Source organism: Carassius auratus, chromosome 19 (assembly GCF_003368295.1).
Source record: "Carassius auratus strain Wakin chromosome 19, ASM336829v1, whole genome shotgun sequence".
Taxonomy (NCBI): domain Eukaryota; kingdom Metazoa; phylum Chordata; class Actinopteri; order Cypriniformes; family Cyprinidae; genus Carassius; species Carassius auratus.
The window spans coordinates 27,820,025-27,846,609 of NC_039261.1; the positions used below are offsets into that span (position 1 = coordinate 27,820,025).

The 26,585-nt window shown below is 37.6% G+C and overlaps 2 protein-coding genes across 2 annotated transcripts; both read left to right on the forward strand.

Annotated features, from left to right (window-relative positions):
• The first annotated feature begins 9,726 nt into the window (after positions 1-9,726).
• On the forward strand, positions 9,727-15,419 carry LOC113120091 (ras-related protein Rab-5A). The gene is made up of 6 exons (XM_026289965.1): positions 9,727-9,897; positions 11,787-12,019; positions 12,095-12,246; positions 12,362-12,484; positions 12,572-12,665; positions 13,595-15,419. Exons 2-6 carry the CDS (start codon positions 11,854-11,856, stop codon positions 13,708-13,710), a joined length of 651 nt encoding a protein of 216 aa, XP_026145750.1. The 5' UTR covers positions 9,727-9,897; positions 11,787-11,853; the 3' UTR covers positions 13,711-15,419.
• Positions 15,420-15,771: 352 nt separating this feature from the next.
• LOC113120092 (histone acetyltransferase KAT2B) lies at positions 15,772-26,477 on the forward strand. Its single transcript, XM_026289966.1, has 18 exons — positions 15,772-16,588; positions 17,689-17,827; positions 19,663-19,808; positions 20,515-20,601; positions 21,030-21,211; positions 21,408-21,599; positions 21,683-21,780; positions 21,867-21,992; positions 22,986-23,125; positions 23,235-23,443; positions 24,339-24,465; positions 24,570-24,680; positions 24,916-25,059; positions 25,184-25,298; positions 25,845-25,875; positions 25,958-26,021; positions 26,116-26,200; positions 26,284-26,477. The coding sequence occupies exons 1-18, from the start codon at positions 16,388-16,390 to the stop codon at positions 26,475-26,477; spliced, it is 2,391 nt and encodes a 796-aa protein (XP_026145751.1). The 5' UTR covers positions 15,772-16,387.
• Positions 26,478-26,585: the final 108 nt, after the last annotated feature.

Below are 26,585 nucleotides of genomic sequence, written 5' to 3' on the forward strand. Positions count from 1 at the left end.
TATAGGCTATGTTTGTGTGTGTACACTTGTCACATGTCTTTGTCATGATTTCTGACTTCGATGGCGTGTGACAGATGTCTTGAATGTAAGCGCCAGGGAACACAGGCTCGCGCGCACGCCAGACGCCAATGTGTGCTTTTTTGTCGCCACCGCCATGGTTCATCTGAGGAGAAAACTACGTGTTGACAGGTCTCCATGGTTACTGGAACAGCTGTAAACTGAAACAAATGGAGAAGAGATGAGGTACGGTATAGGTCAGAGAGATGTAAAGAGATGAAGCGGGAGTTAGACAGGAAAATAACAGCGGAAAAATAGGAAGACAGGTGATAAATGCATGATGCAAGAAACAAGAAAGAGGAGACTGATGAAAGTAAAAGACAGGAGTTTTAGTCGATTATTGCAGGAATGTTGGTCATTTTGAATATGTACAGCTTTCTTTCTTTTTTAGTTTTATTAAGGCTAAACTTAATTAATCAAAAGCAACAGTAAACGACAAATTTATGGTACAAAACCTTTTTTTTTTTCAATGAAATTCAGTTCTTTTAAACTTCATGTTTATCAAAGAATACTGAAAAATACAGCTATCACGGTTTCCACCACAAAATTATTAGGCTGCATGACAGTAATAGTGTGATTAAAGGGATACTACACCCTAAAATGAACATTTTGTCATTAATAATTTACCCCCATGATGTTCCAAACCCGTAAAAGCTTTGTTCATCAACGGAACACAATTTAAGAAATTTGGGATTAAAACCGGGAGGCTTGGGACTTTCCAATAGACTGCCAAGTAAATTACAAATGTCAAGGTCCAGAAAAGTATGAAAAACATCATCAGAGAATAGTCCACCTGCCATCAGTGTTCAACCATAAAGTTACAAAGCACAGAGAATACTTTTTGTATGCAAAGAACTGTCTCTCCACTGACACAGAAGAGAGTATGCTGCCTGTTTTTAGCAGATATATTTTTCAAAATGGCGCTACGGAGTGAACATTTGGAGTGAAGGTTCTTTGCGTGAACATTTGGGAGGCATTACGCAAATATTTCCACATAGTGACATAGACATAAGAAAATCTTTTTGGATTTGAGACTTTAGTCTTTGTAACTTTACAGATCTTCTTTATGCACCAATAGCTTGTAACACTCCAAAGAGAAAGGAAAAATTTAAATCACATCATATGACCCCTTTAAAATTGCCTAATTTACATAATTTAGTTGATTTAATTTAGTTAAAGACATGTTTCTGGTCATGTTTCTGTGCACAATTCATCAAAATCCAAAACTTATAAAATAACGTAAAATAACGTAAAAAGCCAGAATGATATTTATAGTTAAATTAGAGAACTGGATACTGGCTACTTTTGATTGCCTTCAAAGTGTTTCTCCACAAGCAACTGTTTTTCTGTGTGTACGTGTCTATGTCTGTTCTGATGTGAACAATAATGCTATTCACTATTTTCTGATAGTCCTGACCCAAATACACTGGCTATTCATCACTTCGCCCATCCATTAATGTGTACAATACAGCTCTTCCATTCAAATGAGCACACGCACTTACAGGAAAGAAGCAGTGTAGTTTGAATGCCGCTGTCTCAGTCAAGCGCATTTAGAAATGTGCTCATTAATGCATTTGGAACAGGGTCAAAACTGTTAATATCATGAAACGTGACCGTTAAGATGACAAACTTTGTCAAAGCTGGTTCCTGTCAATATTTGTCATAACTGCAACAGTAATTTCACTGCTAGGAGAACTATATAAGAACTATAATAAGGAGTTAAGAACTGTAATTCAAGTCAGTTCTGATCATGTTGTTGTTCCACATCTGACCCTAGCATGTCTTGTAACTGATTGCAAAGTGTCTAGTTTTAATAGTACATAGCCCCTAAAGGCACATGGTAATGGTTACAAAAAAAAAAAAAAAAATGAGAGAAGAAAAATTGTCAAAGCATTTGCGTTCCCCAAAGAAACCTAATATTCGCTTGCACAAATAGGTTTCCCAAATACGCCCTGTTTTCACCTGGTATTAAGTTGGTATTGTTTACAACTGGCATTTTGGTCAATCAGCTCAGAAGTGTACAATGGAGATACATAATTGTATATACTTGGAGTTTTAATCAGTCTCTTCTGCCTACTTTTGACCACTTCTGACCAGATTACCCCCCATGATGCTGATTACGTCAACAGAAAGGTAAATGGGCGGATCCCTCTGTCGGCATCAAAACTTGAGCAGGAGGGCTAAAGTTATCACTCATTAATATTATGTCTGCTTGAACTTGTACTTGTACTTACCATAATTTCGAGATGACAGCATGTGATGTTCTACACAGAGCGGTTAACGTCCTCCAATTTGGAATTATACTTTTCTTTGGCTACACTATCAACGACTAAACAGAGTGTGTGATGGTCAGGTGTCGCAGTGGTCACGTGGTACAAGTCGTAGCTCTCAGAAAACTCACAGTTCACAGTAAACTCACAGTAATTACGAGACTTGTGAGGATGTGAACACTTTTTACAAGTTTACAATCTCGTAATTATGTGAATTCTGATATGGCGTGACCACAACTTTACTGTTGCTAGTGTTGTTAGCAAACATGGTGCACCTGGTCTGACTGGATGTTCTGCCACAAGGATCCATCGTTTCTTTTTCGTGTAATTCGAAATGAATACTTCGGATTCAGCCCGTCAAATGCCGTCTGATAAGTGTACACACTTGTACGTCTCACAGTGATTACTTATTAGGTCAGTAGGCAGAGAGTAGGCAGTCTTTTGTGGCTGCTCGAACGCATTCGACCACATCAGTGTCTACATCATGAAAGCAATCCTGTCAAATGCATTTTTGAACTAGGCACCATCTGGAAGTGGTCGAAAGTGGACAAGCTTAAAACGTTTCACACCCCATTCACACATGAATTTAGCGTTGTCCACTTGTGATCCTATCGACCAAAACACATCTTAATACCAAGTGTAAACAGGGCCTTGGTGGTGTCTACTAATCCTCATGCTGAATTTAAGAGGTAGTGTCATCTCAAATGGAGAAGTCAGTTTTTCTAATTCACCATGTTTTCAATTAGTTTGAATTAATTGAAGTTTGAATTCGATTTCAATTTTTTTTTTTGCTAAAAAATTAGGAAGACCATTTTTTTCCTGAGGATTAACTTGCATGGCTGATTTGTTCTCCACATGACTAATAATGTGCACTAACAAAGTAAGCAGGGTTAGTTTAAATTTTTATATGGGCTTTAAAGTATCCATTTGTAGTTCACTACACCTGCATTTTTCAGTGTGAACACTACATGTAAAATTATGCAGAAGTATGCGATATTCATGTTCTTTTTTTTCCTGATGTGGAGCTTAAGGCTGTCACAGAACCAATTTTTTCTTTTTTTATATAGGACACATATTTAAATGACATCTGTCAAGTCGAGGAGCAATTTTATACATGGTGTTTATAAAATGCTTACTGCAGCATTTAAATATGTGCTGTCCATATATTCCTGTTTTAGAATGACTGCATTTATGTGCATGCAAATGTACAAACGTTGGCTTGTGCGTGTTCACGTGTAACACATTAACGTTGCAGGTGGTGATGAATGACTGTGAAAATGCTTTTCTCTGAAGAGATCCTCGCTCCTCATCAGGAAGGAGTGGAGCTGGAGAAGATCAATGGCCTTCAGCAGTTGAAGTGATTCTCCCGTGGCTCGGCGGCTGCTTAAACCGCCCGTCTTTCCACAGAGCTGTCAGATGGAGCGAGAGGTCTCATTGTTCAGGGATGACACCGAGTGAAACCATTGGTGGTCGATCTGATCCAATCCTATACGGAGAGATGAATTGCAATAGTTCATGTAGTAAACACAGTCAAGTGCACATTTATATATTCATACATTTACATACATATTTATATACCTATAAATATAAATCTTTTGACCATGTTCTTTAATATACACTACATGCGCACACACGCACACGCACACGCACACACACATACACCTAATATTTATCCTCCTAAGAACCATAAAAATAAGTTTTGTAAATTGTGTTTGTGTGTGTGTGTGCGTAATTACTTTGCTTGGAGCATAAGAAACAAATGGATTTAAAAATTTTTTTTACATTTTTTATTCTATTTCTTTGTAGAGGACATCAAGACTGTTATTCAAGTTATTCAAAATAAATAAATAAATAAACACAAAAAGGCATGTATAGGCAAAACAAATCCACACACCTATCAGTTTTAGGTTTCAGGCTATTTTTAAACAAACTTTGTGCAAAGATGATTCTCAGCTGTATGATGAAAGATACAACAGAATAATTTGATATAGACTATTATACTTTATGCAGTCTGTTCATAAAAGGTCCATAAATTTTTATTCCCATTCTATACAGTGTCTATACACAGCATCTAATTTGCATATTAATGTGTTCTTGGGGCAAACCATAATGAAAAAAAAAAGAAGTGTTAACTTGGCAACCTTTTCATAAGAACATATCATATTCTATAGGAACTGATCTATAATTTCTTTCCATATCGACCTGTTTTGTTTCCCCAAAAAATTCCCCAAAAATTCCCCAATTTGTCCTGGTGTCCTCTACAGAAGACATGTATGAAAAAATGATGCTATTTGCATGCCTTGTTTCCTTTGACAATGGCCGACATATGTTGTGATGCTCGAACGTTGAAAGCTTCTCCGTCTCTATGCAGACCTTCTACAACAGAGCGAGACGTTTTGATAAACTCAGCTCGTATGGACTCTGGCAGTGCAGAAATTGCTTCGTGAGCGTCTCGTGCGATTGTTAAACCGGCGCGCGCTCTGTGCTTCGCTCGTCAATCACCTCAGCACCCCTCCTTTGGGCTCAAGGGCTTCAGCGGGAGAGCTAAATTGGCTCTAACATCATCACCGCTGCTGTTGCCGTCCTCGCTGAAGAGTTTTTTTGGGGGGTTTTTTTCTTTTCTTTTTCTTTTTGCTCGTGCTGCAGAAAGCGAGGCTGTCTTCTGTCATTCTTTTCCTTTTCACGTTTCTGGGGGCAGACGGCAGCCACTCGCTGCGTGAAAGATATGAAAAGCCTTTTAAAGGAACATTTAAAATGAGAAGTTGTGTACAAAGACACGTTCTCTCCTGGTTGGTGGAGATATCGGGAATCACAGACGTCTCTGGGAAGTGTACAAAAAGGTAAAACGAAGGAGGGACAGACAGAAAATAGCCTGTGTCAGTAGACAGAAGTGTTGCATAACAAGCACATCCACAAAACACCTGTGTAGACCTGCGTCTCGAGTTGCTGAGGCCTGAAGATGTACTAGTTCAGCAGGAACTCACTTCTGGATGTATGAAAAATTATTTGTGACTAGTGTAGTTGGACTCAAATAGCTTAAGGGACATCAGGGAGAGCTATTTGTCTGCTGCTTTTTATTTTTTATATCCTCAAGGTTCAGCCATCAAACAAATTCAAGGTCAAAAATGCAATTTGAAGCTTGCCAATGCAGTTTCCTAGTGACATTAAAAAAAGTCAGGTTTTCTGACAAAATGTAAATCTTATTTTTTTATTATTGTTTAAATACAAAATAAATAAAAGCTTTAATGTTTCAGAAATTCTCTCTTTACTTCCATTATAAGTACCACAAGGGATGAAGTCAAAAAAATGTTCTGTGGTGATCAGCATGGTGGTCATAAATATTAATAAATAATAAATGTTATCCTGTGTTTGTGTGAATGCTGTATAGTTATATAATTATATAGTTATCTTTATAGTTTTCACGTGAATGGGCCTTTTCTGCAACCTGGAATTTCCCTTCATCATTACATTTGGGCTTCCACATTATTAGAATTCTCTTAGGGATTGTTTGGAGACGTTTTGTTTGGTGCGTGTACACAGAACAGAAAACCCAGCAGTAATGAATCAACAAGAGCCTTCTGCTGCAGCCATCAGAGCAGTACAATGATGTGATGAGGGAGAGAGAGATGCTATGAAAAGAAGCCTGGCTCTGCTCTCCTGACCATTGTTCTGGGCAAGCTGAAAACACTGCTATAGTGGCTTCGATTCGATTTGTTCGCAAAACATAAGTCACTTTCAATATTGTCATGTGGCTTATTTGTAATGTGATTTAAAGATGGCTAAGCATTTTTGTTTGTGCAGCTTTTTGTAATACTGTACACTCCAAACAGCTGATAAAATCAACACAAGTCATCCATACATCTCCAGCCTATCAGATAACATCTTTTTTGTTTGTGAAAGACAAATCCATCATTAATTCATAAAATACCAGACAATCCATAATAGAGCTATATCTCTGGAAAGTCCATGTCCTGTTGTCCTGTCACAGCAAAACCCGCAAACATATTCGTTTTGGACTATTTTTGCTTGTAATCAGTGTTTGATTTGTGCATATTTCTTAATTCAGATGAAACAATGTATGCAATATATTATGGATAAATACCTCTAAGCTGTTTTAACTTCAAACCTTTCCTTCCACAGATAATGATGGTTAATTACAAACTTGCAGCTTTTACTTCACAAATATTATTTGATGGACTTGAGTTGTATGGATTATTGTGATGTTTATTATCAGCTGTTTGGACTCTCATTCTGACGCCACCCATGCACTGGTGAACAAGTGATGTAATGCAATTCATTTCTCCAAAACTGTTCCAATGAAGAAACAAGCTAAGATTTTTTTGGGTGACCTTCTCCATTAATGGTTCGTCTCTTAACTGTAGATGCCAATAAAGAACTTTTATTATCTGTATGTACCACAGACGAACATCAGAGAAAATACTCTTGAGAGTCTGAAATACTTTGTGTGTGAATGAAAGCAATAAAAAGAGGAAGAGAGAGAATGAAATGACCTGCATGTGTCTCATTTGTTCGGTGGTCTCGGGCATGTAATTCCTTCATGCTGAATTTTAATAGGATAATGTACTTCATGTCTTACACAGTGCCACACTTACAGAACTACCTGTCAGAGAAATACATAAATATATAACACCATGAAGCATGATGAAAAACATCATCTGCACAAATGCTCCTATTTTCCACACCTATTTTTATATTAGTGGAACTGGCTAGTACAATACATACTTGTTCTAAAAGCGAAAGTTACGAAAAATGAGCATCTAATGATTTTTTCTGATGTAAGGATGCAGCTGTGTTGTATCTGAATTATACTTATTGTGTACACATGAATATTCAATATGATAAAGAATTGCTTAAAGGGGTGGTTGAGTGCGATTTCAATTTTTTAACGTTAGTTAGTGTGTAATGTTGCTGTTTGAGCATAAACAATATTTGTGAAGTAACGAAGTTCAATGCAAACAGAGATATTGTCTTTTAAAATTCTGGCAGTTTAATGCCTGCAAAAATGGCTGGTAGAGACTACAACAAGTTACTTCCCAGGTTCCTCACATAACAAACCCAGATAAACCCTGCCCCCGGGAAAAGGCAGCAAAGGGGCGAGGCCATGCGATATTAATGATGCCAATGTTTACAATATAACCGGAGCACATGCCACTGAGGTGAGGGGCAGGGTGTTTAGACGCTCACTAGAGGCGGTTTAGCCAATCACAACACACAGGGCTAGCTAACCAATCAGAGCCCATTGCCTATTTCTAAGGGAGGGGCTTCATAAAAGCAGGAAATGATCAGAAAAGGGACAGAGCGGTGTGGAATAAAGGTAAATTATGTGAAAAATAATGCGTTTTTTTTTTTTTTTAATGAGCCATTAACACATTAGACTGCACCCCATAAACACAATCAAGCCCTAGAAAAAACAAGGTGAACCACCCCTTTAAATTCTGATGAGCAAAATCCTTGTTCAATATTTTTTATATTTATTCAATGTAAAATGTACCTATTAAATTATTTCATACGCCTCAAAGAACCACAAACAATTTAGCTTTATTTATTTTTCATTTATTATTGATTTATTGTTTATTGCTGAAGGCTTGGATATATAGTGTAATTTTAATATAACTGGATAGTCTGATAAATATGTTTTATCTGAATTATCTGTGCCCTCGAGCAAAATACAAAATGATTTTTTCGGTCTCGTTGATGGAATACCTAAAGGCCTTGCTATAAGCTCATTTCTGATATTGCATTGCATTACTTTCAAAGGAGGTCTATATTCTTTTGAGACCAATTATTGCAGCTTACTCCAGGCCCCACAGGGGCCGCAATTACAATATCAAACTCTTGTAATTGTTACACAAAGGGTCACAAAGGCAACTAGGGAAATCTGAACATTTACCTTTTTCTTCAGGAAATGTAAAATAAAAGTAAAATATTTGCTAGTGTTTGACAAACTACTACAAAATCAGCATAACCATTTTTGCACTGTTTGATCCGTATTGTGTAGAGCAGCTGGACATGCAGTCGTCATCATGCACACATTTGTTTTAAGATAGATAATAGAATATTACAAATGCTATAAAATGCATTTAAAGTTAGTATAAGATGACAGGATTGACAGAGAAACAAGTTTTTCTATGGAATCTACAAAAAGCAAAGGCTAAATCATTTTGAGTGGTTGCTTGAAAGCCATGAATTGATGAATTGAAAACAGCAAATTCAGCATTTTTAGTGCTCGCTGATGAATTATCAGATGAATTGCGGCGAGGGAACACTTTAGATCATTTAGCACCTACTTTATATGACACTTGTTCTGCCCATGATCCATCGGCAACTCTCCCCTGTTTGACACATGGAACCAATTTCATTGTACGTAGTCTGATTCATCTTCATTTTTATCCCAAACCATTCCAGGCTATTATTTATGGTACATAAAGTTCTGTGTCAGGGGGTCTTGTGTGTACCATCTCATTTTAAAGGGCAATTAAAGCTTACTCTGCAAGCCATTTCCTGTTTGCTTTAATGAACACTATAACTGTCATCTCCACCAAAACATTCGTTACAGCAATTAAAGCACAATATCACCAATCATTAGACCCAGCTGATATTTTATTTAGGTTATGCCTCCCCTCAAAACTGCATAAATTTAGCTTGAATTAGACGGATTTTATATCACTTTTATATCACTATTAGAGAGTTTGCATAATAAGGCCTAGAAAATGGCTAGATTGGTTTGTTATTTGTGTAAAAATAAGAAGTTTTCGAGTTCTAGGATAGGCTAACATAAACTAAATCACATTTAAGAGGTACTTTAAAATGAAAAAAATAGTGGTTTATCAAAACGATGAACAATGTTTTGGGCCATAGCATCCGAGATAAATGACTTTTATAATTTAACTACTCATCTCAAGACATTTTTAAAGCAAAATCTTTGTCTAAAACAGTACCCTTGCGCCCTCTGTTGAAAAACATTGCAACTGCATGTAAGAATGTACGGTTTTGTCTGATCGATAGATAGATAGATAGACAGATAGATAGATAGATAGATAGATAGATAGATAGATAGATAGATAGATAGATAGATAGATAGATAGATAGATAGATAGATAAAGTTGATAGAATATATATATATATATATATATATATATATATATATATATATATATATATATATATATATATATAAATTCAATAGTAGAATGAAGTTACTATAAATAGCATAGCTCTATAATATCAAATAATATAATATATAATATAATATCTATAATATTAAATAGCGTATGAGAAACCAGACTCAAATATGCACCGAAAATGTTTTACGCGGAGGAAGCGCGTCATTGCGGGGCAGAAGTTTCATCTGACGTGGCATGAGGGGCGGAAACGCTTGTTTGTGTTTTGGTTCTAAAGGGGAAGTTGCGAGAGAGAAAAGAAAGGAGGAGACTTGATCGGGGTTGTTAAAATTCCCACTAACCGACCCCAATAATAAGGCAAAACCTCTCAAAATTTGAGCACCCCAACGTCGGAAATCAGTTCACGCAACCTGTCGGCTGACATTCAGGTAAAAAGACACCGAATACTTCCGTTAAATGTGCTGTTTTCTGGTTTGGCGTGTCCCTCAAGCTAGTTAGCCACTTTAGCTTGCTAGATTTCGTCTAAAAAATGTTACAGGCCTCTTGTCCTTTTCCAAACTACATAAGTCACCAAACCTGATCTCTTCAGCCCAATATATAAATTACATTATCCATGCTCTTGTTCATTAGAAGCTTGAATATATGTTTATAGTTGTATGCTTAGCTGAGGCTTGTGTCGGAATGCAGTTTGGGTGCAAACAGGGTGGAATGCTGGGGTTAAAGTGAAATTGCTTATTATATTGTCCTTATCCTCAGATTCTCAGAGCTATATTGGCGATCACTGTGGTTTAATAGACTTGGCATCTGACCTGATGTTGGCTGTCTTTGCATGAAAAAGACAGCTTGTCTCTTGGCTTGAGGGTCAGGGGTGTGTTGAAAAATAGAGGAATTGTTAAAGTTGGGTGAGCTTAAGTTTAACCAACCTCGACTTGCTCTTCTTTAGAGTTATGAAGTGCTGTGATGTTGAGAATACAGGTTTATTTTGGGAATATGATTCAGAGACTGGATGACTGTTGTGTCAACCTTCAACAGAAATCACAGGTTTGTTTTTGTTAGGCCTGTCATTAAAATGAGACCACAATCTGACCAGCAGCAGTTGATTAAAACCGCTTGCCGGTGATGAGACTTTTGTAATGTCATGACTTGTTTCATAAGCTGTGCTCTTTTGTTTCACTTTGGAGTTTTGATGTAAGCCGCTCTGAGAGAGTGTGAATAGACGAATGTGGTTGTTATATCAGCTGCTATATATATCAAATGGATGAATGCAGCAGATTTGGCATGGTTTACGTCTTACACCAGGCTTCTTGATTTGATGCGAGTGGCAAAGCAGGTCTTGGTTTCTCTTATAGAACGATCAGCTTATGATGATACAACGCCACAGCAGCCACAGGAGCATCAGGGGTCTGTTTTTATGTCCTCCTATTTCACAACAGCAGTAACTGTGCAGTTTTGACAGGGAACGTGTTATCCTGCTGTTTTAAGCCTTGAGGTCACTGCCGGAGTAAACGTCTATCAGTTTTATTACCGTCCTTTGAGTTGATGGCTGCATCTCTGGTGTTGTATCTCAGGTATGTGTAGTCATTCTGAAGGCTGAGGTACTTAATTGGGAAGTGAAATTTTTCTCCAGCTGCTGAATTCTTGCATTGAGCTAAATGAGCTCGCTTTAGAATGGGTTACCTTGGCTACAGACATTTATTTCTGATTTTCAGCAATATTAAAGTATGTTCAATAAAACAATTGTAATGCTGCATTTTTGTCGTCATTACTCTAGTTTGCAGTGACACATGATCTTTCAGAAAGTATTTTAATATGTTAATATGTCATATTTCTTATTGTTAATTTTGAAAGCAGTTGTGCTGCTTAATATTTTGTGGAAACCATGAAACATTGTGTTTACTTTAAACTTTTGTTCTTACCTGTGGTCTTAATAAACTACTATTCTTTTATTTTAAGTGACTTCCTAGTCATAATACATATATACATACACATGTCTGTGTGAATCATGTCATTTAGTGAAACAGTGTAGTTGTAATAGTGTCATATATTCAGCTGAAAGGTAGAAAATATGACTGAGATGTGTAAATCAAATAATATTTTTGTTTAATCCAGTGTTTTTAGTCTGAAAATGTGCATGTCTCAAACCAAAAATAGCATTTGAGTTACTAGCCACTATTGCTATAGCCGAGATTAGCGATTTCCCCGTATGAGAGCTCTTCTGAATAGAAAAAAAGAGAAGAAAGAAAAGATCTTTGTCTATAGTCAACATGAAAGTGCTCTTTTTCATTTCTCTTTTCTGGTTACATGTTGTGCTGTGCAGCCTGTACTGGGACAGCTCTCAGTGTGTGTGTGACCGCTTAAAGGAGACGGGGTGATTGACGACTGTCATGGCCAATAGGGGAGGAGCAACACGCCCCAACGGGTCCAACGCGGGCAATAAGATCTGCCAGTTTAAACTGGTCTTGCTCGGAGAATCGGCTGTGGGAAAGTCCAGCCTCGTACTGCGCTTCGTCAAAGGGCAGTTTCATGAGTTTCAGGAAAGCACAATAGGAGGTAGGGGATTTTTGTGTTTAAATTTATGTGTACCTGTTTGCGCATGTTTTCAACGCTTTTCTCTCTTGCTTCCAGCGGCCTTCCTTACACAGACGGTGTGCTTGGATGACACAACGGTAAAGTTTGAGATTTGGGACACAGCCGGACAGGAGCGCTACCACAGTTTGGCCCCCATGTATTATAGAGGTGCCCAGGCTGCCATTGTAGTTTATGACATCACCAATGAGGTGAGCAGTTCTGTTTTTAAAGCGGTTCATGAATGTTTTATACTGTGACTAACTTAGTGTCACATTTCTCTGTTCTGCTTCTGTTATTGTGCCTTTCGCTTTCTTCACCATGAAGGAGTCGTTTGCAAGAGCAAAGAACTGGGTTAAGGAGCTTCAGAGGCAGGCCAGTCCAAATATCGTCATCGCACTGTCTGGGAACAAAGCTGACCTTGCCAACAAGAGAGCAGTGGACTTCCAGGTATACATGACTTCACAACAAGACCAAAGAGAGATTTTATATCTGACCATCGCTGTCTCCCTCACCTGAGCTGGTTTATTTCGACAGGATGCTCAGTCTTATGCAGACGACAACAGTTTGTTGTTCATGGAGACGTCAGCAAAGACTTCCATGAATGTTAATGAGATCTTCATGGCCATTGGTAAGGTTTTTCCACAACAGTGGTGATTTAAAGTATTTATAAGATCTGGGAAATGCAACATACCGTATTTTCCGGACTATAAATCGCACTTTTTTTCATAGTTTGTAAATCTCAAAATTAAATTGACATGAACCAAGAGAAATGAACTAAGAGAAAACATTACCGTCTACAGCCGTGAGAGGGCGCTCTAATGCTGCTCATTGCTCCTGTAGTCTTCCACTGAGCATCATAGAGCGCCGTCTCGCGGCTGTAGTCGGTAATGTTTTCTCTTGGTTCTTGGTTCTAAATAAATGCTATAGTCCAGTGCGACTTGTATATGTTTTTTTCCTCGTCATGACGTATTTTTGGACTGGTGCGACTTATACTCAGGTGCGACTTATAGTCCGAGAAATACGGTAGTTTTCTTTGTGATGCTTTGGTGCTGAGGTGTATTATTAATTATCACATTTTTATTTAATAATACTTGATTTTTAATTTGTATTTTTATTTAGGAAGAATTCATTATATAGATCAAAAGTAAAAAAAAAATGCTAGAAAGGTTTTCATTTCAAATAAATACAGTTGTTTTCTGCTTTCTATTAATAAGAGAATCCTGAATAAAAAAAGTTTCACTATTTCCACAAAATATTAAGCAGCAGAACTGTTTGCAACATTGATAATAATGAGAAATGTTTGTTGAACACCAAATCAGCACATTAAAATAATTTCTGAATGATCATGTGACACAGAAGTCGTCTGCTGAAAATTAAGATTTGCCATCACAGGGATACATTTCATTTTAAAATATATTAAAATAGAAAAGATTTTTTAAACTGTAATATTACTGTTTAAACTTTTTTTTTTAATCAAATAAAGTCTGTTTTTATGAGCATAAAAAGCAACTTTCAAAAACATTAAGAAGTGTTCTTTCTTGTTTTGTGTCTCTTCAGCGAAAAGGTTGCCTAAGAATGAGCCCCAAGCCGCCGGAGCCAGCAGTGGGCGGAGTAGGGGCGTGGACCTCACAGAGACAGCCCAACCCACTAAGGCCCCCTGCTGCAGCAACTAATGCAAAAAAAAATCCCCCTTCACCAAACTCTGTTACTGCGACAGCTAACGCAAGGTCCCGCCCTCCAACTTGGTTTTTGACTAACTAATGAAATGCGACTGCTTTCCCCATTTTCCACAACTCTCTTACGCTGTTACAAAAGCTCTGCCCCGACCATGTAGCTGCTGTGATTTTTGTTTTGTTGTTTATCTGTAAAGACCCATGCCTCTTACTGTATTCATGCTTAAGCTCAAGCCATGTCTCCAAACTGTAATATATGCCGTCACAGATATCCATAAAAAAAAACAATTAATTATCGTAATAACAATTATCTGAATGCCATTTGCCTGACCTGGACGAAAGGCGCGGGGGCTCTGCAAAGTTTCACCTGCCCTGTCATAATTCAGAATGCTTCTTTTTGCAAAGCTGTTTTCATCTTTTTTATGATTTAGTTTAATAGAAATGTACTTTTCAGAATAATGGATGCATGTATCACTACAAAGCCTGAAAATGGTTAAGTTTTAACCATATCCAATGGCACACATGGTGAGAGAGGACGTGATGAGTTGCCCATGCCCCTTTGCTCCACCCCGTCTCGTTTCCCTGCTCTTTCCCTCTCGCTCTGATTCTGGATGTCCCAGCGGCTCTGTTCAGTGGCAGACTGCCCACTTCCTGAGGCTGCGCTGGCAACAAAAAGCCCACCTCCTTCTTAACCACACACACATAGCTAAGATCCCGCCCCCTTGTTATTCTCTCAACATTTAGCAAGCCTTCACATTTTTTGTCAGCTTTATTGGCACCGTCCTATAACTGAGTGAATATGTGGCTGCGCTTTCATTCAGCAAAAAAAAAAAAAAAACGGTCTACGTATGATAAGTAGCTTGCCTTTCACAGACATGCACCAGTCACGCTCGCACTCTTCTGGTTCTAACTCACCCAGGTGTTTCTTACTCCATGCCTTGCACTAATTTTTGTTCATGATATTATCTCTTGCAAATACAGCCAGAGTGATATAAATATATATAAATAATTTACTGTAAATAGGGTGTTGCAATGTATTCGTCTTTTCCATTTACTGTTGCAGGACTAATGCTTGATAGGGAGTTAGATAATCATAAAAAAACAATAAAAAAAACAATTGTACAGTAACCAAGAATTGCTTTGATAGGGGTTGGAGTTATGTTTCTTTTTCACAAATGGTTAAATTATAATCAGTGGTGGTCTTATAAAATGTATGTAGTGTTATTAACAAAAAAAAAAAAAAAAAGAGAGCTTTTATTTAGTGGTCTGTTTTGTAATTTTCATGAGAAAGAAAATACCTTCACAAATGTCTTTGTCACTAAACAGTGTCCACATCAACAGATTATGATAGTTTTTCCTCTGCTTTTCGTCCCAGTATCGGACAACACATACACTTTTAACATTCTCTCGATCTTCAACATTTCAGGATACTGGTACCACATAAATTCGCTGCTACATTCAATTTCTGTCTTTTTTCTTTTTTAAGTGTGCCCCCTTTGAGACTAAAAATGCAGTTACCTAAATATTACTGTTAATGTATCAAATAAATTTCTTATAAATGGAATTGATAATATTGTGTGTTCAGAGGGCCAAATTAACTTCTAGTCTTCTCTCTATGTGGAATTCCCTTCACATTACAGATTCTTGTGTAATAGCATTTGTTTGTGATAATGACCCATGATAAGTAAATTGTACCTTGAGTCACAACATCTTATTTGTTTGCTCATAAAAAAATGATTGCTGATTTTATTCCATGACTGATTGCAAATAAGCTTAATTTTACAGTGTTTTCCTATTTTCTTATAGTTATACCCGTCTGTTTTATGAGTATCTGTGTTTTAACAGGTGATCAGTATTTAAATCACTATATAAGTATATATAGTTTAAGTTTTAGCAATTTGTGTTTTTGCAATTTTATTACCGTAGGTTTAAAAAAAAAATATTTTACAGTGTTCATTTTTATTTGATTTTTTTAGTTAGTTGCAAAGGCAAAAATGCTATTTTTCTTCAGATTTTTATCTGTTTATATTTTATTTTCAGGTTTTAATAGTTTTTGTTTTATTCAAGCCCCTAAACATGCAATTGCTGTTTAATCTGAAGTTAAACCCTTTTCATCTAACTTTTGGGGGGGTCTGCAGAGATGACATTAGGACTAGGCCCTTATTTGTATCAAAAGCATGTTATTCCTGCAAGTGGCTTCACATTCAGATCGCTGCAGATAAAAATACCTTAACCCAGCCTGAGATGGCTTCTTGGCTGCTCAGGCTGATTTTAGACAAGTTTTTGGGACTTTTTTTATTTATTCAGATTGGGAGGCCTGTTTCCAGACTAATTAAACCAGCTTGTTTAGGATGGTAGACCAATTTCTATCAGTACTGTTGAAAAGGTAATGTTCGAGCAAGTCATTTTAGAACCAAAAATGTCTCTACAAACCATGTCTAACGCTTTTAATGTATTTGACCTTGAAAGGTTCGTTTAGAAAGGGCATATTTGTATCCTCCTCGAATCATAACGGGATATTCATTTGTGCCTCCCCTAGCGGAGACAAGGCGGATTTACAATGTCAAATAAAAAAGCAGGGATGAACGCCATGTCTGATCCCGCTGTTGAGGGGTAGAGAGAGCGAATACAGCGGGCGGACTTCGAGGATTCGAGTCGGTGCGCGGAAGCAGGCTCGATGTCGGAGAGCGCGGGGATTCCTCAGGGCTCCCCGGCGGTGGGTGCAGCGGGCTCGGCTGCGGCTGCGCCAGGTGTCGGTGGAACCGAGTGTTCGGGCGCTGCTGTCGGTTCTGCACGTATCGCCGTCAAGAAGGCGCAGCTCCGCTCCTCCCCGCGTCCGAAGAAACTGGAGAAACTCGGTGTATATTCCTCGTGCAAGGTACAGTAGTGATGTAAAAACGTTGTTTACGTCTGCAGTGCAAAGGAAAGACTCGCTTTTATTTGTTTAGCCGATAGCTGAAAGTAGCTGTTACCTTACTTTACCCACTCTTGATTTTGCAAGCACAGCACAAAAAGACATAGCTTTGTCTTTCATTCTTCTAAACTGCGAATGTGTTTTCTTTCGTGCTTTAGCCACAACCAAATAATGCACAACAGAAATGTATAAATTAACTCATTTCCGTGATCTGCAAAGATAATACCGCTGTTTGCCCAAGATGACGTGAACATTTGGTGCTCTTGGCGGGTTGTCAATTTATTTTTTCTTTTAACAATGAATGCAGATTTTTCAATTGTATTTCGCCGAGTCAGACAAAAGTTTCAAGGTGCTTCGGTGCGAGAGTTCTGCAGGAACGGGAGACACAATCTGAAGTTGATTACTCAAGAGGAGAGAGCGTCGTCTTTGTTTTGACAGGATGACAGCTGCGAAATGGGCGTGGTTTGTTGCAGGGGGCGGAGTCTGCTCATTGTTGTCAGATCAGTCACACGCATAGACTGTAGGTCACACGCAACAAACGGAGGCCCTCAAGTGTTGAAATATTATAATAAATCCGTAAATACGTAATTTAAGTAATGAAACGTAAAACCAATAAATGTATTATTAAAGAACCAAAAAGTACATTGTATTTCATTATAGATTTTGTTCTAACTTGATTTATTTCAGCAAGAAGGCTGTGTCTCTTAATTTAAGTTTTTAGAGTAACACTCCGAAATAGTGGACATCTCTTTCCAACTTGTATCAACATTTATTTGATGATTTATTATTTTAGTAAGTTTGAGTAATTTTGGCTCTTCGTAGAGTCCACCAGCATAAATTAAGCGAGCCTAAATAGTCCTAAAATCTCAACACCTGGAAATCAGGAATTTTCTATAGAGTTAATTACATTATTGATTTATGAATTAAATAATAATAAATAATGTATTCAAGAGTCTATCGGTTTCTGTGCAGTACTTTAATAGATTTAGTGTATGTGTAACATATTGCTAAAGTAGTCATTTTACTGTCTTATTTTGTGGTTGTTCTTTTTTATTCTCATTCAGGCTGAAGGAGCTTGTAAGTGTAATGGCTGGAAGAGTCAAAACCCACCTCCAACTCCGCCCCCTCCAACCCCACCCAGAGCTGAGCAGCCAATTGCAGTTAACTTAAAGGAGCCCTGCAGAAGCTGCAGCCACGCCCTCGGTAATAACTGTTTGTGTAATAGTAGAGCACAACAGCAGAGTTCAGGAACATGAAATTCCATTCTTGATATCCATAGAGAAATGGATGATTAATGTTATATTTAATATATAAACCTGCCAAGAAAGACCTACATTGAGTCAGGGTTGTTAAGTCATAGTCTATTCACTCAAACAGCTTAAATTACATATTTGAATATTTTGCAGTAAACTTTAAGTATATGGTGTGTTTTGAATACAAACCCGATTCCAAAAAAGTTTGAAACAGAATCCAAATATGTGGAAGTTTCAAATTGCAATATTTTATTAAGAAAACAACATAGATAACATATCAAATGGTTAAACTGAGAAAATGTATCATTTTAAGGGAAAAATAAGTTGATTTTAAAATTTCATGGCATCAACACATCTCAAAAAAGTTGGAACAGGGCCATGTTTACTGCTGTGTGGCATCCCCTCTTCTTTTTATAACAGTCTGCAAACGTCTGGGGACTGATGAGACAAGTTGCTCAAGTTTAGGAATAGCAATGTTGTCCCATTCTTGTGTAATACAGGCTTCTAGTTGCTCAACTGTCTTAGGTCTTCTTTGTCTCATCTTCCTCTTTATGATGCGCAAAATGTTTTCTGTGGGTGAAAGATCTGGACTGCAGGCTAGCCATTTCAGTACCCGGATCCTTCTCCTACGCATGATGTTGCAATTGATGCAGTATGTGGTCTGGCATTGTCATGTTGGAAAATGCAAGGTCTTCCCTGAAAGAGACGACGTCTGGATGGGAGCATATGTTGTTCTAAAACTTGGAAATACCTTTCAGCATTGATGGTGCCTTTCCAGATGTGAAAGCTGCCCATGCCACACACACTCATGCAACCTCATACCATCAGAGATGCAGGCTTCTGAACTGAGCGCTTATAACAACTTGGGTTGTCCTTGTCCTCTTTAGTCCAGATGACATGGTGTTCCAGTTTTCCAAAAAGTACTTTAAATTGGATTTGTCTGACCACAGTCTATTTTAAATGAGCCTTGGCCCAGAGAAAATGCCTGCGCTTCTGGATCATGTTTAGATATGGCTTCTTTTTTGACCTATAGAGTTTTAGCCGGCAATGGCGAATGGCACGGTGGATTGTGTTCACCGACAATGTTTTCTGGAAGTATTCCTGATGTGATTTCCATTACATTATCATTCCTGTATGTGATGCAGTGCGTCTAAGGGCCCGAAGATCATGAGCATCGAGTATGGTTTTCCAGCCTTGACCCTTACGCACAGAGATTGTTCCAGATTCTCTGAATCTTTGGATGATATTATGCACTGAAGATGATGATAACTTCAAATTCTTTGCAATTTCTCTGAGAAACTCCTTTCTGATATTGCTCCACGATTTTTCGCCGCAGAATTGGGGGAATTGGTGATCCTCTGCCCATCTTGACTTCTGAGAGACACTGCCACTCTGAGAGGCTCTTTTTATACCCAATCATGTTGCCAATTGACCTAATAAGTTGCAAATTGGTCCTCCAGCTGTTCCTTATATGTACATTTAATTTTATTGCTACCTGTCCCAACTTTTTTGGTAGCTCTCATGAAATCCAAAATGAGCCAATATTTGGCAAGTCATTTCAAAATGTCTAACTTTCAACATTTGATATGTTATCTATATTCTATTCCATTCCTTTTTTACTCACAATTTATACAGTGTCCAAACGTTTTTGGAATCGTGTTTGTATTTGAAATCAGTTACTAACAGTCAGCAGTTTTACATGGTACTGTTTATGCTTCAGCTATGTCAATGGCAATGCTTCCTACAAAGTCACGATTGTATTCTTTTGTGTTTTTATTTGGCCAGGTGACCATGTGACACACCTGGAGAATGTGTCAGAGGAGGAGATGAACAGACTGCTTGGAATTGTGCTGGATGTGGAGTACCTGTACACATGTGTCCATAAAGAAGAGGATCCCGACACTAAACAAGTTTACTTTTCTCTCTTCAAAGTGAGTTCTGTTGTTGCACATTGTGAAGTGCTGGTTACATGACTTGCTGTTTTGGACAAATTAAAAAATATCGTTCAATGAAAAAAATAGTGACAACTATTCTGTTTATGTAGTGCAAGTCATGTAATTAGAAAAACTCTGGGGTCAGTAAAATTGGTAATGTTTTTGGAATAAGTCTCTTATGCTCACAAAAAATGCATTTATTTGATCAAAAATAAAGTTAAGTAATTCATATTGTGAAATGTTATTACAGTTTTAAATAAGTGTATTTTAAATATAATGTATTCCTGTGATGGCAAAGCTGAATTTTCAGCAGTAAATAATTAAGTCTTCAGTTTAACATGAGATTTCATTAGGTTTCATGTTGATTTGGTGCTCAAGAAACATTTCTTATTATCATTGTGTAAAAAACAGTTGTGCTGGAAACCTTGATAAAGGACTCTTTGAGGAATATATAGTTCAAAAGAACAACATATATTTGAAATACATAGCTTTTGTAACATCGTCTTTACTGCCACATTGGATCACTTTTTAATGCATCCTTGAGTTGCTGAATAAAAGGATTAATTTCTTCAAAAAAAAAAAAAACTGACCTGAAATGTTTGAACGGGAGCGTATATTAATATATATTAACATTCTGATGTGTTTAATCAGTTTGCTACTAATTGTCAATCTTACCTACCTGTATTTGTTGAAAATGTCTTAGTTGCTACGGAAATGCATCCTGCAGATGGGAAGGCCTGTGGTAGAAGCTCTGGAAAGCCCACCTTTTGAAAAACCAAGCATTGAACAGGTAGCTGCTTAAATTGCAAGGTTGTAATCTCCATAGGTAATGAATAATGGACGATCAGTATGCATTTCATCAACGTCTCATTCTTCAACAATTATGAAACCCCTCAGTCTGGAGTATTTGGTAACAGTATTTGGTCAACTTTTTATTCACATCACATTTAAACATTATGTAAGTATCATGAAGTGTAAAAATGCAAATACAGATAAATCTCCTATAAGCTCAATAGTGGCTTTATTCTGAAACGGGGATATGAAACAGGACATTTAGTGTTTTGAACAACATTGTTTCCTTGGTTATATATAGGCAGTGTACTTTGCCTGTGATGCAAAAATTAGAGAGACACCAAACAACCCTACACACATTCCTGAGATTCTTGTAGCTGGTGTCACACATACATTTTTTTCATGTGTTGGTTGTTGTTGTTGCAGGGTGTGAACAACTTTGTGCAGTACAAGTTTAGCCACTTACCGTCAAAAGAGAGGCAAACCATTGTGGAGCTTGCAAAGATGTTCCTCAACCAGATCAACTACTGGCAGCTAGAGACGCCCTCACAAAGGAGGCAAAGAGCACCTGATGATGATGTGGCTGGTTATAAAGTCAATTACACCAGGTAAAGCAAAATTTAAATTTTGACTGGGAAAAAAAACAAGGCTGTGAGGAATACTTTCAGGGGACAAAAACTAGTTTTGAAAGTCATGACATGAATTAGGACCTTTATACAGTGCATGCCATTGTAAAGACCAGACCAAACGCCTATCCCTACATTTAATACATATTTCTGGTCTTCTTGTGTGTTCGTGTTGCAGGTGGCTGTGTTATTGTAATGTGCCCCAGTTCTGTGACAGTCTCCCTCGGTACGAGGCCACACAGATTTTCGGCCGCACTTTCCTGCGCTCTGTGTTCACTGTTATGAGGAAGCAGCTGCTGGAACAGGCCCGGCAGGAGAAAGACAAACTACCACCCGAGAAACGCACACTCATTCTTACACATTTCCCCAAGTAAGCACACAAGCACACATAACTTTCTACAAATAACCGGTCCATTATATGTGTTTATGTGAATATGTGTGTGTTGTGCGCAGGTTTTTGTCTATGCTAGAAGAAGAGGTTTATAGTCATAATTCACCTATCTGGAGTGAAGACTTTATGGTTCGTTTATCAGGTGGACAGATTCCCACAGGTGATTAACAATGGTAGAGTTCATTTGATTCAGTTGTATGTGTCACATGGCTATGTAAACAGACTTCTCTTCTCTGATTGGTGCAGTGATTAGTGCTCCACCTGTGACCCGCCCCCTGTACTACAGCAGTAGTCCCGCCCCAGTGGAGCTGGTTGGAGGAGGCAGTGTAAGCCCGGCCCGGAAAACAGCATCCACTTTGGAGCCCAATTCAGGTGTCAACTTATTTCATGACATTTTATCCAGTACCTTTGTCATTTATGTAGTCTTAATGATGAATCTAAATTATTGTTCAAAAGTTTGGGGTCAGTAAAGTTTAAGAAATCATACTTTTATTCAGCAAGGATGGATTAAATTGATCAAATGTAGAATATAATATACAGCTCCAGAAAATATGTTTATGTATGTCTATAGGTATGTGTGTATGTGCGCACTGCAGATGATGTCTTAAAGTTGCTAAACCTTAAAGGGTTAGTTCACCCAAATATAAAAATTATGTCATTAATGACTCGAGAAACCCGTAAGACCTCCGTTCATCTTCAGAACACAGTTTAAGATATTTTAGATTTAGTCTGAGACCGCTCAGACCCTCCATTGAAACTGTGTGTACGGTATACTGTCCATGTCCAGAAAGGTAATAAAATCATCATCAAAGTAGTCCATGTGACATCAGAGGGTCAGTTAGAATTTTTTGAAGCATCGAAAATACATTTTGGTCCAAAAATAAAAAAGATTATGACTTTATTCAGCATTGTCTTCTCTTCCGGGTCTGTTGTGAGCGCATTCACAACACTACAGTGATGCTGCTGACATGTTATCTTTGTTATTGGGCGCACCAGAAAACACGTCAGCAGCGTCAGACGTCAACAGACCCGGAAGAGAAGAGAATGCTGAATAAAGTAGTAATTTTTGTTATTTTTGGACCAAATTGTATTTTCGATGGTTCAGCAAATTCTAACTGACCCTGTGATGTCACATGGACTACTCTGATGATGTTTTTCTTACCTTTCTGGACATGGACAGTATACCGTACACACAGCTTCAATGGAGGAACTGAGAGCTCTCGGACTTAATCTAAAATATCTTAAACTGTGTTCTGAAGATGAACGGAGGGTTTGGAATGACATTAGGTTGAGTCATTAATGACATAATTGTAATATTTGGGTGAACTAACCCTTTAATAAATTTGACTCTACGCACAAATGCAGGTGGAGAAAAGCGAAAGTCTTCTGAGCCGTTGTCTCACGAGGACAGCAAACGACCCCGTGTGGTTGGTGACATTCCTATGGAATTAATTAATGAAGTCATGTCTACAATTACAGACCCTACAGCCATGCTGGGACCAGAGGTAAACACAGTGTGTTTAATTAGTTATTTATATCATAGATGGTTGTACAAAACCCATAATATCATAGGGACTAGAGCAAAAACAGTCCTTTATTCTGTCTTTCTCTCAGACCAGTCTTCTCTCTGCTCATTCTGCACGTGATGAAGCTGCTCGATTAGAGGAGAAGCGTGGCGTCATCGAGTTCCATGTCATTGGAAACTCCCTCAACCAGAAGCCCAATAAGAAGATCCTCATGTGGCTTGTTGGTCTGCAGAACGTCTTCTCACACCAGCTGCCCCGCATGCCTAAAGAATACATCACACGCCTTGTCTTTGACCCGTATGTTTGCTACCATTATCCCTTTTAATGTACTTTAAGGCCAATTCGCACAGACAAACACCAACAAGTTGGATGTTGGATCAAAAATTTTCTGCCCCAACAGAATCCAACAAACACTCACTGAACGTTTTCAGTCAGATGAAAACAAATCTGCCAACAGCAGTAGACACCAACAGGGTAACACACTGATCCAACAAAACCCATGTTTGTTGGCGTTTATCTGTGCGGTGTGAATTTGCCTTAAAACTTTAAAAGTCTGATGCCTAGAGTAACAGGCCTACTGTATAGGACGGAAGCTTTAAAAACTGGTGTTTACCCCAAAATTAAGATTGTCATCATTTACTCACTCACATGTTGTTCCAAACCTATATGAGTTTCTTTCAAAAAGATACTGGTAGCCACTGTTTATAACAGACCTAATGTCTTACTATTTATATTTATTGATTAAATTTAAGAATTTGAGAAAAAAGATCAAGCATACATTTAATTAGGTAAATAAATGGCATTATAAATGTAAAAATGCACATAAAAGCTAAAAAAAAGAAAAAAAAGAAGTATATTTCTATTACTTCTGCAAACTTATCACCACACAGAAATAGAAGAATATCAAAATCAGTAGTCCTAGATCTTCCAAAATACCAGCACATAACATGCTCAGCAAGATATAATCTAAAATTCCAGTATATATTGAGGTAGCTATATATATTTTTTTGTCATTATCACACACTCCTATATGGAAGTCAATGGCTGCTAGCTACTGTTTCATTATAACCATTCTTTAGAATCTCCTCTTTCACTTTCAGAAGATGAAAGAAACTGGTTAATGTTAACCTCTTGCTTCCTGTAAACGGTAACAGAACATTGTGATGAGTCAATGCATTTCCTCTTTATACAGAAAACACAAGACTCTGTCTCTGATTAAAGATGGCCGTGTTATTGGGGGAATCTGTTTCCGGATGTTCCCAACTCAGGGCTTCACTGAAATTGTGTTCTGTGCCGTCACCTCCAATGAACAAGTCAAGGTATGTTGTCCTATACGAACTGTGATGCATTCCCATTATTATTTGTTATTATTCTTTCTCACTCGTTGCTAGCCTGATCTTTACTCGTTTGATTGTTATTTAAGGGTTATGGGACTCACCTCATGAACCATCTGAAGGAGTATCACATCAAGCACGAAATTCTCAACTTTCTCACCTATGCTGATGAATACGCCATTGGCTACTTTAAAAAACAGGTCAGTGCTCTATTAATTCATAACACAAAATACAACTAAAGTGGATGGTGAATTATATTGCCAAACTCCAAAAATAACAAAAAGTGTGGATGTTCTGCTTAACATCTTTTGTTTCACAAATCAAAATAATGATAATAGAGGATAATATAGGAGGATAATGATGAAGATTTTTTTAGGTACTATCACTTTAAGTATATTTCCATATTCTTATTTTGTTTCTCTTGCTTTATGTCAGGGATTCTCTAAGGACATTAAAGTGCCGAAGTCAAAGTATGTGGGCTACATTAAAGATTACGAGGGGGCCACACTCATGGGCTGTGAACTGAACCCTTGCATCCCTTACACTGAGTTCTCAGTCATCATCAAGAAACAGAAAGAGGTCTGTGTGTGTGTGTGTGAGCATGAGATCTGAGGTGTTTCAAAGAGGTTACACAGTATGGTAAAATGCATCGTTTTGTTATTGCCTAAAGGCTTTTCTATCTCCATCTTATCCTCTCTCTCAGATCATTAAGAAGCTTATAGAGCGCAAGCAAGCACAGATTCGGAAAGTCTACCCTGGCCTGTCCTGTTTCAAGGAGGGAGTTCGTCAGATTGCCATTGAGAGCATTCCAGGAATCCGTATGTCTTACTTTTATGTACAATAGTTTTAGATAAAAAACTAAAGTGATGTCATTCTTCAATGAATAACAATAATACCGTATTAATAATAAATATTACAATTTTAAATAAGTGTATTCTATTTGAATATATTTTAAAATGTAGTTTAATTTGAATAATTCCTATAAAAAAATCATTACCCCAGTCTTCAGTGTCACATGATCCTTCAGAAATCATTCTGATATGTTGATTTGCTGCTCAAGAAACATTTCTTATCATTCTCAGTGTTGTGCTGCTTAATATTTTTGGTGGAAACAGTGATGTCAGGATGCTTTGATGTATTGATACTTCAAAAGATGGCATAAAAAAAGTGAAATAAAAAATTCACTGTCACTTTTTATGCATTTCATGCATTCTTTTCAAAATAAAAGCATTAATTTCTTTTAAAAAATGTGGTACTTGTATCATACTTATAAATTGTATTTAATATTTATTTCATAGTAAATAATATATTAAAAACAATAATATATTGAATTGAAACATTACTATTTACTTGTCTTTGGACAGGTGAGACGGGCTGGAAGCCTGTAGGGAAGAGGTGAGTGTGTATCTGTGAGTCACGGCTAAACAAATCTTACGGAAACATGGAGTTTGTTTCATTTGGTGTACTTTTTCCACAGCAAAGAGCTGAAGGATCCAGACCAGTTGTACAGCACCTTAAAGAACATCTTACAGCAGGTCAAGGTAATATATCTGCATTGCCTACATGTTTCAAAAATTACATTTATGAAATAAAACCATAAAAAGACTCATTTGGAATATGTATTGTACTCCTCAGTCACACCAGAATGCATGGCCCTTCATGGAACCTGTAAAGAAGAATGAGGCACCTGGTTATTATCAAGTCATCCGCTTCCCTATGGGTACGCAGAGATCTTTTATACACGATGTGCCTCAGGCTTACTTTTGCGCATGTAATGCCTGACTGTTATATTGTGCATTGTAGACTTGAAGACAATGAGCGAGCGTCTGAAGAGTCGTTACTATACCACACGGAAGCTGTTCATGGCTGACATGCAGAGGATCTTCACTAACTGCAGAGAGTACAACCCTCCTGAAAGCGAGTACTACAAATGTGCCAACCTACTAGAGAAATTCTTCTACACCAAGATCAAAGAGGCGGGCCTCATCGATAAGTAATCCAGCTAGGGGGAGCACGTGGTCCGTTTCCCTTTCTACCTCTTTTCTCCACATTTATCATATATAGAACTCCTTTTAATCCCCATTGTTTTTGCATCAAAAGTAGGG